The sequence below is a fragment of the Peromyscus californicus genome, unplaced genomic scaffold (assembly GCF_007827085.1).
Source record: "Peromyscus californicus insignis strain IS unplaced genomic scaffold, ASM782708v3 Scaffold_5__1_contigs__length_169319896, whole genome shotgun sequence".
Lineage (NCBI taxonomy): Eukaryota > Metazoa > Chordata > Mammalia > Rodentia > Cricetidae > Peromyscus > Peromyscus californicus.
Genome location: NW_026294573.1, coordinates 62,650,197 through 62,662,698, shown reverse-complemented (window position 1 = coordinate 62,662,698; position 12,502 = coordinate 62,650,197). Strand labels below are relative to the sequence as shown.

The window sequence follows — 12,502 nt, the reverse complement described above, 5'->3', positions numbered from 1 at the left end:
CACATGCAAACATACACACACACTCCAAAATTCACACACAGCCATACAGAAGGCATACATTTTGACATTTAAACACATATACATATACATATACATATACTAAAACACATACACACATATATACACATTCTCACAATATACACTGCTGTGGGATGGTCTGTATGGCAAATGTGTTGCTGATTAGTCAATAAATAAAACACTGATTGGCCATTGGCTAGGCAGGAAGTATAGGGGGGACAAGGAGGAGAATAAAGCTGGGAAGTGGAAGGCTGAGTCAGAGAGACACTGCCAGCCGCCATGATGAGAAACAGCATGTGAAGATGCTGGTAAGCCATGAGCCATGAGGCTAGGTATAGATTAATGGAAATGGATTAATTTAAGCTGTAAGAACAGTTAGCAAGAAGCCTGCCACGGCCATACAATTTGTAAGCAATATAAGTCTCTGTGTTTACTTGGTTGGGTCTGAGTGGCTGTGGGACTGGAGGGTGACAGAGATTTGTCCTGACTGTGGGCCAGGCAGGAAAACTCTAGCTACAATACACAAGTACATACACATGATAATTCACATATAAACACACATACAGTCATATAACACACACACATATACATATACTCACACATATGTACTCCCACACATATGCATTCATTCTGACAAACATACACACTCAGATGCACACAGATACTCACATTCCAACATACACACAAACTCACACACAGACAAATCCACACAGAAAAACACATACATTCACACATACAGACACATACACATGCAGATCCTTGCACACACACTCACATACATGCATTCTCTCACACACGCATGCATACACACATACAAACTCAGACACATATACACATCACACACATACAGATATAAAAACACATATGGACACATATTCACACACTTACACAAGAGTAATAAGAAATTAAAATTTAAAAAATAAGTTAAATTTTCACTTACTTTGTTTCACAACTTTAGAACATTATATCCATGGATTTCTGGATCCATGGTACAGTGGGAATACCATGTGATTCATGAAGTTCCTCACTTCATGGTGGCCAAAGATGCAGACAGGGACAAAGTGTGTCCTTAGATGGAGCCCCCTAACCTTCCTCCAGCAAAGCCTCACTACCTAGTAGTCCACTCATCTCTAACAATCAACGGGCTTTCACTGATAGAGTTTGTTCCTTGAGGATGATGAAGGCTCATGTTCCCTGTGAACACTGATCCCATGAGTACCAGCCTCCAGCACAGGAAACCTCGAGAGACACTCCATATCCAAACCACACATAGGTAAAGTGTCTGAACACTCGATTTCAAAGGCTTGGGATCTCAAATGCTATGCCATGAGTACTATTACAGTCATACCAAATGTATAATCATTTTAATCAGCATGTGATGTTTATCCTCATGCACAGGACACTGCAATATGGTTGAGTCCCTGTAAACAACATTTGTGTCACATCATAAGAGAAGCAGTTCTAGCTCCTCAATGTCTCCTACAGCAGCTAGGGATCTGCAGGGTCATTTCTGTGTGTTTGGAAATTCAAAGTCTTTGTCTTCATTCTGTAAATAATAAATAAATTAATTTAAATAACCACAAAAATAATGTTATATTGTTTTAGATTATGTAAAAAGCCCTTCTGCATAGAAGAACACTAGAGTCACTATTCCCCTCACCTCCAAACTGTATCTACCTGCAATATTTGCTTCTCTGCTGTTGATAATTTCAGTTTCTTCTACTTTAGAGGCATACACTGTTGTCAGAGACTTTGGAAACTAATCCCCCCATCTCTGTATCTACTGACCCTGGTGATGATTTCTTTGCTGTTCAGACCCTTCTTAGTGCCATTTAATCCCCTCTTCCATGATCTTCTGAATGCTCAGTCTTGTAATCCTTATGCAGGAAGTCTGTGCTTCTGCTATTCCTTAGATCCACAAAGGTGACATGACTGATGCTTGAGTTTCAAATATTAGAAAGGGGAAAATTATATGAACCTGTTAAGCATGTATCACAGGGCTGGTCTAGTGATAGCAGAGTCCTTTAATCTGTGTCTGCCTGAAAGTCCATTTCTCCTCCATTACTAGAACATGACTTTGTAGATGTGATCCTCATGGTGGAACTTGCTGCTTTTTGTCCTTGTCCAAAATATCTCCCTGAGTGTAGGGTAAAGAGTTTTAGATTAATTCTGCTGGCAGAGGAAGTCTTAATAATGAAAAGGAACAAGCTGAGAAAGGAAAAATACAAGATATACTATGTGAGAAGAAAAGGAGTGCCACAGAAGTGGAAGGGACCTAAGTCATATGTTCAAGGACATAAACAGATTAAGAAATGGAATAAAGGGAGTAGTGACCTCAAGGCAAGATCTCACCCAGCTAAGATTCCAACTTGTGAAAAAGAATTAAAGAAAAGCTTAGATCTGAGTATGGTGGGCACACCTTTAATCCCAGAGACAGCGGCAAGAGGATCTCTGAGTTTGAGGCCAGCCTGGTCTACAGATCCAGGTTCAGGACAACCAAGCTTAGGAGGCAAAGGAAATAATGGAAAAGAGAAAGTTGGTGAAGATGTAATTGAACAAGGGGGCCAAGTTGCAGCCCCAGTAAGTAGCAGAACTTGGCATCTTTGGCCACATGGTTCTAGTTTTAGAGACAAGGGTAGAAGAAGAAAGGGTAGAAGAAAGGGGTTATGGACTCTTCCTATTCACCAAGACTCCTTAAGACTTGGCTTTATCCTCTGGAAAAACCCTTGGCTTCTTCCAGGTATTAGCTTTTGCTGTAGTCAGCTGAATTCCTACTTCATATTTCTATGTCCTGCAGCATCCAGCACTATGTCTGCCTGCATGACACCATGTTTCTTGCCAGGATAATAATGGACTAAACCTCTGAAATGGTAAGCTAGTCCCAATTAAAAGTTTTCATTTGGCTGGGCGGTGGTGGTGCACGCCTTTAATCCCAGCACTCGGGAGGCAGAGGCAGGCAGATCTCTGTGAGTTCGAGGCCAGCCTGGTCTCCAAAGCGAGTTCCAGGAAAGGCGCAAAGCTACACAGAGAAACCCTGTCTCGAAAAAACCAAAAAAAAAAAAAGTTTTCATTTGTAAGAGTTGCCATGGTCATGGTGTCTCTTCACAGCAATAGAAACCCTAACTAAGATGCTCTCCTCACATCATGGTCCTGTCTCAGTTCTTCTATTCCTGTCTCTTGATTCCCCAATTCTATTGAACCAAAGAAGATTATTATATCTAATGATATGGCTATAAATGTTTTCTGGGCAAGGTGATATTATGGAACTGCTTCACAGTAATTTATTCTATTATATAAACATAAGAATGACTAAAATTACCTTAAAAATAAGCATCAAGAAAAGAATGCAGAAAATCATATCTAAATGATGTTGCACAATGACACAGAGATTCTGGTTCATCAGTAATCATACTCCCTGACAGAGTCTTCTTCAATTACAAGCTCTGCAGATCATCTTTTCTATCAATCAATTTCCCCCTAGTACACACTCCACAGTGTCTGTCTCTACATATTCTAAACTCCTTTATCTATTCTTGTGCTTCTCCCGATTACTCCAACATGGCAACATTCATGTGGGCATGTTCCACATCCAAAGTGGCAATGACAACTTTCTCCTGACTATGAAGTCAAGACCTGACACAAGGGAGGAATTTGTAGTTGACTAGTTACTCTTATGAATGAGTTGATGAAAAACAGAAAAAGAAAAAAGAGTATATATAAAAGGGTAGATTATTGAATCTAATCTGAAAACAGGAAAAGAAGATAAAGAAATGATAAGATAAAAGGTAGATTTTTTAATCTAATTAAAAAAGTAAAAAGAGAATACGGATATGATAAGATAAAAAGGTGGATTATTGAATCTACTTTTAAACAGGAACTACTTGTTTTAAATAGAATAAGTAATCACATTTTTTCTGAATTTGTCAAATGATAATGAACTAGACATTGTTAATGTATATAATGGAGTTTTCTGTCTGAATCTGTCAAATATTAATGGATTAGACATTGTTAATGTAATTCTTGACTGTATATATTGTATATACTTATTGGATATACTTTTTCTTTTATTAGTTATAACTTCATTTTTTTAAGTTTTTCCACACAGGCTTTCTCTGTGTAGCTTTGGAGCCTGTCCTAGAACTCACTGTGTAGACCAGGCTAGCCTCAAACTCACAGAGATCCACCTGCCTCTGCCTACTGAGTGCTGGGATTAAAGTGTGTGCCACCACTGCCCAGCAACTTTCTTTTTTAAACAAAAAAGGGGAAATGTGATTGATATATTGTGCATCCCAATAAAATTATCTGGGGGTAAGAGAACAGAACAGACACTATATTAAACATAGAGTTTAGGCAGTGGTAGCACATGCCTTTAATCCTAGCATTCAGGAGGCAGAGGTCCATCTAGATCTCTGTGAATTCAAGGTCACATTGAAAACATCCAGGTATGGTGACACACACCTTTAATCCCAGAAAGTGATGACTAGAAGCAGAAAGGTATATAAGGCATAAGGACCAGGAACTAGAGGCTTTTTAAGCTTTTAGACTTTTAGCAGCAGTTCAACTGATATCCAATTGGATGAGGACTCAGAGGCTTCCAATTTGAGGAAACAGAATCAGCTGAAAAGCTGGCAAGGTGTAGTTAGCAGCAGCTTGCTCTGTCTCTCTGATCTCTCAGAAATCACCCTGCCCCCGCAAAAAGAAGGAGTTGATGAGACACGTGGGCCTGAGCTACTGCTGAAGGCCATGTCTGGGTCCATAGTCCTGCTGCAGCTGGTGTCTGTGTTGATGTCCATGGGCCCTGTTACCACAGAGATCCATAAGAACTGTACATGTTGAAATCCAAGAGCCATGCTGAGCCCACCTTGCCTTTCACTGGCCCTGGGATGGCTAGCTCTGCCCCTTACTGGACACTTCAGCAGGAGAGCTGGCCCAGTCCCTCATGAGATATATAGCACCACACCCCTCACTGTGGGCATTGGAGAGCTGGCCCCAATGGCACTGGTGTAGAAGAGCTGTCTCTAACCCTCACCTGAGGGGCCTGGTCCCAGCTGCCCAAACTGAGGAGTTCAGCTACCACTTAGACCCACATCCTAGCCATTGGGTTGGCCCACCCTATCATCTATCCCATTTATGATCTGAGAGGACTGGTCCTGTAGAACAATAACCCCAGCATCTCTATTACTGACTTGGGGCAATAACAGGATATGAGGGGAGTTTCTGTAGGATCTAGTAATGATGGTGTGCCAGAGACCAGAGGCCATGAATCAGACCAATGACTCACTGCAAAGAACTTTTGAGGGTGAGACTGATTGAAGTAAAAGGTATACTGTGTGACGTACTGAATCTCCTGATGTCATTAGGACAAATGAAGAAGGGTTGGGGAAGTGGGAAAGACAGTGGATTGAGGTGGATTTTTATGTTTGTTTCATTTTGTTTTTAATTAATTTCTGTCGGAGGTTAATAATGCTGAAGGGGTGAGTGATAGATATGGGAGTGCTGCGAGGGGTGCAGGATTGGGGTGCATGATGTGAAATTCCCAAGGTATTATATATATGTATATATGAAGTGGATGAAACTCTAGGGTTTCCGTGGCAGCTAAACCTACAGACAGACATTGTCTTCTTCCCTACATCTGTACTGAAGAATGCAAAGGGGCTGTTGGGTCAAGATACTCTGGGCTGTTGATCTGTGACCCTGTAAAACACAGATCTTAATCCAGTATGAATAAGAACTAGTTCATTCTGTACCAGTTAAAAGTGACTGTAATATTGTCTATAACAAGGATTCAGGTTGCCCCTTGTGACATGTTCTATTGTGGAGAGGTAATCTGAACTTTTGAAGTCATTGTTCAAACAACAGTCATAAATCAGTGCATTTACCAAGCCCATTGTTGCTGGTCTCAGTAGGCAGAGCAGCAGGGGAAGAATCTCTTCTGTGAGTTCAGACATTATTTTACATCATTCCTAGCTGGGGCATGGTTTGCTCAGTTACATGACACATTCCAAATGCTTTACCTACTGGTCAAAATGATGTGAGGTCAGACACAGAGCTTGGTTGTAATTATCAACTGAGGGGACTGCACACAGACTCCTCCTTCTCCAGAGAACCTCCTCTAGAGAAGACTAGAGGGGAAAAAGCCTTAGTGACTGTTTTGTGCATGTTGAGCAGACCATTGTCCAGAAGGCATGACCCGTGTGGAACTGGAAGGGTGCTCCCTCCCTCAGATGAGAAGTGAAGGGAATTGAGTCTTCCAAACTGATGTCAGTTCTTCTGGGGAAAATGCCTGTTTTAGTTATGAAGAAAACTCTTCTAGGAAAAAATTTCTAAAGAAAACACACCAGAATTAAAGTTTCTTCTTTGAAAGTGATGGCCAGTAGAGGGCTCTCTTCCTCTCTAAATGTTTGCAAGCATGGCAGATTGTTTCCTCTCTTCCTCCCCCTCCACCTCTCCCTCCCTCTCCCTCTCCCCTCTCCCTCCCACTGCCTCTTCTTCTTCCCACCCTCTGCTTCCCCCTACCCCTCTCTCTGTTTTTGGTCACAGGTAGCATTAGGTCTTTAAGAACACTCTGATTAAAACAAAACAAAACAAAACGACAAAAAAAAAAAAAAAAGAGGAAACTCTCACATGAGAGCTTCTTACATTATTGCTTCATATTCTATTTCAGCTGGTGGTTATGCATTTCCACAAATATAATAGTCAGAAGGCAAGATGTAATAGATATCAGTTATAGAATGGCAGAGCTTGTTGATGACGAGAGAATGAGGAGCAAATACTGTTTTCCCACATCAGGGAGGAGGAAACCTCCGGTCTATGAGGCTGAAAGATCGAGTCTGGGAAAGCAGGCAGGTACTGGGAGTATATCAGAAAGAAAGCTGTGTGCACATATATGTACATTATTATATATAGCATGTGCTGCTATTAAATAGTGCATCATATGTAATATATATGTTTATATATACTTCCCCTTCAGTGTTGGGCTAGGACACTGATCCCTATATAAAGTATTTTTAAACCATCAATTCCTTATTGATTTCAGTGGCTAATACACAGTTCCAATGTGTCTAATTGTAGAGAGGTTCAGGCTATTTTCAAAGACAGTGAAGGCTTTCAGTACTTCAACTGTCTATACTTTTCCAGTCACTCTTCCTGTCTTTTCGTGAAGTGTTGGTTTGACTATAGAAGTCTCCGTGTCTTCTGTATTTCTCTTTTCTAATTTCCTAGGAAGAAAACCCTGATGTTGGCTGTGGCAATGAACCAAAATATGATGTCATTGGAAATGAAGCTGAAGAAAGGAACCAGTGTGTCATCCAAATGAGACAGCAGCAGCAAAAACATTACCTACTAAGATTCAGTGGAAAAGATCTATGTTGATTAAATACAATGATGCTATGAAAGTGACTCTATATCCTAGGGATCTTCAGGTTCAATGCAATCTGTCTTAGTTAAGGTTTCTATTGCTTTGAAGAGACACCATGACCGCAACAACTCTTATAAAGGAAATAATTTAACTGGGGCTGCCTTGCAGTTTCAGTTCCCAACATTATCTTCATGGCAGGATGCAGGCAGACATGGTACTGGAGAAGGACATGAGAATTGTACACCTTGATCCACAGGCAGCAGCAGGAGACTGCCACACAAGGCCTAGCTTGAGCATATAAGACCTCTAAGTCCACCTCCACAGTGACACACTTCGTACAACAAGGCCACACCTACTCCAACAAGGCTGCCCCTCCTACAGTGCCGCTCCCCATGGGCCAAGCATTCAAACACATAGGTCAATGGGGGTCATTCCTATTAAATCCATGACATAATACAAAATTTAAATTATGTTTCTCCCAGAGGTATCACTTTTAAAACACATATGGAAACATGAAGATATCAAAGCATAAAAGCAGTGTTGTAGTGTCACAATACCTGAATTCACATTACAGCTATATGTCTACGAGAGCGTTACTGCAGGATTACTACCCCTTACCACAGAAGCCTCTCACAGTCAATGGCAATAAACACAGGGACCCACAACTGATCCATGAACACAAAATAAAGGGCTGACTTCCTGCCTCGAGGATCATTGCAGAAGAAGGAGCAGAAGAATTGTAAGATCCAGAGGCAGTGGATGAGGACCATAGCAAAGCAGTGTTCTCGGACACAGCAGGGCAGTTGCACTAATGAACCAAGAGTGGCTATGACTGAATGGACAAACCCAGGGTGGACAAAATCCCAGCTTGGAAAATGGAGGAGCGTTCCCTTCTAGCTGAGGAACTGTGGCAGTTGATAGCTTCTGAGAGAGAGATTCAGTTGTCCTCAGGGTTGGGGCCCCTGAGAGAGGCTACCTAGGCTCCAGGAGATGGCCTTCTATCCATGCACTACTGGAAGCTCCAAGAGAAGAAGGGTGGAAGGAGGAGGAGGAAGAGTAGTAGGAGAAGAAAAACCCATGAAAATTGAGAGGGAATAGTGGTGTTGCAAAGGATTAATTTTAGAGGCATTTCACTTCCCTGGTGGGATTTATTTCAGGGATGTTTCATGAGGCTGTATGAATGGGGTTGATTTCCTGATTTCTTCTTGGTGTGTTTGTCTGTGGTATTCAGGAAGGCTAATCACTTTTCTGTGATCTGTTTCTATCACTGTACATGATGATCTCATTCATATTCGGAACCCAAAACTGTTAAACTCATAGAAGTTGAGAGTAGATGAAAGGTACCAGAGGTCATGGAGGTCAGAGGGAGGATTCCTCTAGGAAATATATGTCAAAGAATATTAAGTCACAATGTGACAGGAGCAAGATTCTCTGGCTTCCTACCAGGCAGTATGCTGGCTTTACATACAGAGAATACCATATACTGGGAGAATTAGGGACATAGATTTAGGGTTTGTCTAAACTCTATGCAGTGAACACTTGTATCCAGTGCAATTTTTCAACACTCTGTCCATTTGTAAAATTTTTATGGTTTAGAGTATCAACTCTAAAAGACTGGAAAAATTTGAAAAGTTACAGAATTAACAAATCAAAAGTGTTTTATACAACAAAATTGAATGGGATTCAAAACAATTTAATTGCAAGTGATGGTTTGCTACATTAAAGAAAATACAAAACTGCAAGATTTAACTTAAATAACTTAAATTACATAAATAGTAAAAATAAATACAAGTATAATACACAGAGATACCCAAATGGATGCAGAAACAAATTCCTTTACATACATATAAAATTTGTGCTGTTTTGCCAAAACATCTAGTCAGGTTGGTTGAATTCATGTCAAAAATAAATGAGAGTTTTAAAAGGAGAATTTATGCAGTCTTGTAGCCCAGGAAAGTTCTCATCACTTTGGCTCAGGACTTAACTCCTTCTCCTCAGTCAATCCTGTCAGCAAATTGGCTGAGGAAGACAGGGCTCTCCTGACTTCTGCTCTGACCACCTCCCAGGCACAGGGGCTGTGTTTCTTCTTCTTCAGGTAGATAGTGATCCTGTGGAAGTAGTTGCTCACAGCCACCAGGGAGTCTTCCGGGCTCGGGGAAGGTTCCTGCACATCCACCTGCTGCATCAGACAGGCTTGCAGGTCTTTGAGCTGCTCCTTGAGCTCATCACGAAATGTGTCTAGGAGGGTTGTCTCCCAAGCATCAGATGATTCATCCGAGGTAAAGAGGGTCAGGACCTGCTGGGTCACCTCACCCATGACATGGACGGCTTGAGCCTTCTGGATCTGCTGGGCATCCACCTTCTCCAGAGGGAATACAAAGTCCTTTCTGTCCTTCAGGCAGGAGAGAGGGGAGAGTCTCCTCATTTGTGCCAGGAGTGTGGAGGCTCCCTTGCTCCTGAGGTGATGAGTCTGAGGCAGGTCACATCCCAGACAGCAGCTTGACCAGTAGTGCATCACCATGAGGAATGTCAGGAGAGCACAGGGCCTGGCCATTGTGAATGTTCCAGATGCTGCTGGTCCTCTGGGCTCTGTGGTCCTGAACCTTCCCCTTTAGGGTCTCTGAAGGCCTTGCTATGTGCATCTGTCTTAAATAGGGAAAAACACTGGTTTCCATTTTCTGAATGCCCTCCCCTACTTTCCAGTTGTCTTTCACTTTGTTTAACTCATTCTCTGCTTCTTTTCGGGTTTTTTCTAAACCATTTTGGTTTTCATCTTTGCTTCCCCTTTCACTGCTGCCCTCAGAAAGCTGTTTTACAACTTTCTTTTTCTAAATAGAATTGTCGTTAACTATTACACCACAGATTTACTCTTTGTTTAAAATTTACACATCTATTGTAAAGACAAAATTTTCTCTAAAAATTGTATTTAGAAGTTATTGAAATTAGCCGGGCGGTGGTGGCCTTTAATCCCAGCACTTGGGAGGCAGAGCCAGGCGGATCTCTGTAAGTTCGACACCAGCCTGGTCTCCAAAGCAAGTTCCAGGAAAGGCACAAAGCTACACAGAAAAATTCTGTCTCTAAAAACCAAAAAAAAAATTATTGAAATTCATTTACCATAATTTCTGTTTTATTTATATTATTTTCATATATGTTTAAATCATAATGTAAAGTGTGGTCCAAATTGTTTCTAAATTAAAATATTGATGCCCATGATGGTGGTGGTACACACATTTAATCCCAGCATTTGAGAGGCTGAGGCAGGTGGATCTCTGAGTTCAAGGCTAGCCTGGTCTACAGAGTGAGTTTCAGAACAGCCAGGGCTACATGGAGAAATCTTGTCTAAAAAATCAAAAAAGAAAAAAAAAGCATTGATGCTAATGAAATACTTTAAATTTTCCAATGTTTAAAGGCTTTATTAAGTTATTTTCTTCAAATTGCTTTTATTAACTCTTATATCAATTTATATAAGATGTTAATTGAGTCATCAGTGTATCTTCTTTATTCACCCAATGATTGTCATGCCACCCTGAGGTCTGCATGTGTAAAGGCTTGCTGGTCAAGCTTGATGAGCTGAGTTTGTTTCCTGGAGCCAGTGGCTGAAACAGAAAACTGACTCCTGTAAACTGGACTCTGACCACAAGTTCACACTTGGCAAAATTATACCTACACACATGTCCTCAATGTATGCATGCACACACAGCACCCACACACCATCACACACTTACACACTCACACAGGTACACACACTTGCTCATTCATCAATATGGATACACACAGACACATACTGTCATGTACACATGCACACAAACATACAAACACAGTCACATAGATACACACTTACCATCCACACACACCCACATACACATACACTTACACTCACACACACAGATATACATAAACACAAATGCACACACATGCTTACACACATACATACAGACACAGAGAAACACACAAATACACACACAAATATGTGCACCCATACTCACACACACAAATGCATGCATATTACACACAAATACACACATTCCACACTCACACATAAACACACATATGCACACACACATAAACATATTCCCACAATAGATATACACATAAACACACTCCCATACACATGTACGCACACAGAGTCACACATAAGACAGATTTTCAACACATGTGCACAGAGAGACACACCCAAACACTCAAGCACACACCAACGTACACATTCCCACACATACAAATATATACCATCATTCAAACATAAACACTCTCACACACACACAAATTTCCACACATACATACATTTGCACAAACACACATATGCACAATCCCATATTCCACATATATATGTATACAACACACACAAACTAACACACAGAAACACACATGCATATCCTTACACACACATTCATATACATACTTTCTCACATATATACACAAACACACATACACACATACAGACACACATGCACACACACTCAAACAGATACACATGTATAGTCACACACAAATACATTCATAGAAACACACTCACATACACAAGAGTGATAAGCTATTAAAAATGTCAAAGGTTAATTTTCACTTATTTTGTCTCACAAGTTTGAACATTAACTCCTTGGATTTTCGGATCCATCGCATAGTAGGAAGACAATGGGACTCACAAAGTCACTCACTTCATGGTGGCCAAAGATGCAGACAGGGATGAAGTGTGTCCTTAGATGGAGCCCCTAACCTTCCTCCAGCAAAGCCTCACTACCTAGTAGTCCACTCATCTCTAAGAATCAACGGGCTTTCACTGATACAGTTTGTTCCTTGAGGATGATGAAGGCTCATGTTCCCTGTGAACACTGATCCCATGAGTACCAGCCTCCAGCACAGGAAACCTCGAGAGACACTCCATATCCAAACCACACATAGGTAAAGTGTCTGAACACTCGATTTCAAAGGCTTGGGATCTCAAATGCTATGCCATGAGTACTATTACAGTCATACCAAATGTATAATCATTTTAATCAGCATGTGATGTTTATCCTCATGCACAGGACACTGCAATATGGTTGAGTCCCTGTAAACAACGTTTGTGTCACACCATAAGAGAAGCAGTTCTAGCTCTTCAACGTCTCCTACAGCAGCTAGGGGTCTGCATCT

The 12,502-nt window shown here is 41.0% G+C and overlaps 1 protein-coding gene across 1 annotated transcript; it reads right to left on the bottom strand.

The window, feature by feature from the left end:
- Window positions 1-9,338: 9,338 nt before the first annotated feature.
- LOC128097003 (interferon alpha-12-like) lies at window positions 9,339-9,929 on the bottom strand. Its single transcript, XM_052717210.1, has one exon. It carries the CDS (start codon window positions 9,927-9,929, stop codon window positions 9,339-9,341), a length of 591 nt encoding a protein of 196 aa, XP_052573170.1.
- Between the last annotated feature and the right edge of the window lie 2,573 nt (window positions 9,930-12,502).

Coding starts and splice junctions, on each gene's coding strand:
- LOC128097003 (XM_052717210.1), bottom strand. CDS start 9,929: ATGGCCAGGCCCTGTGCTCTCCTGACATTCCTCATGGTGATGCACTAC.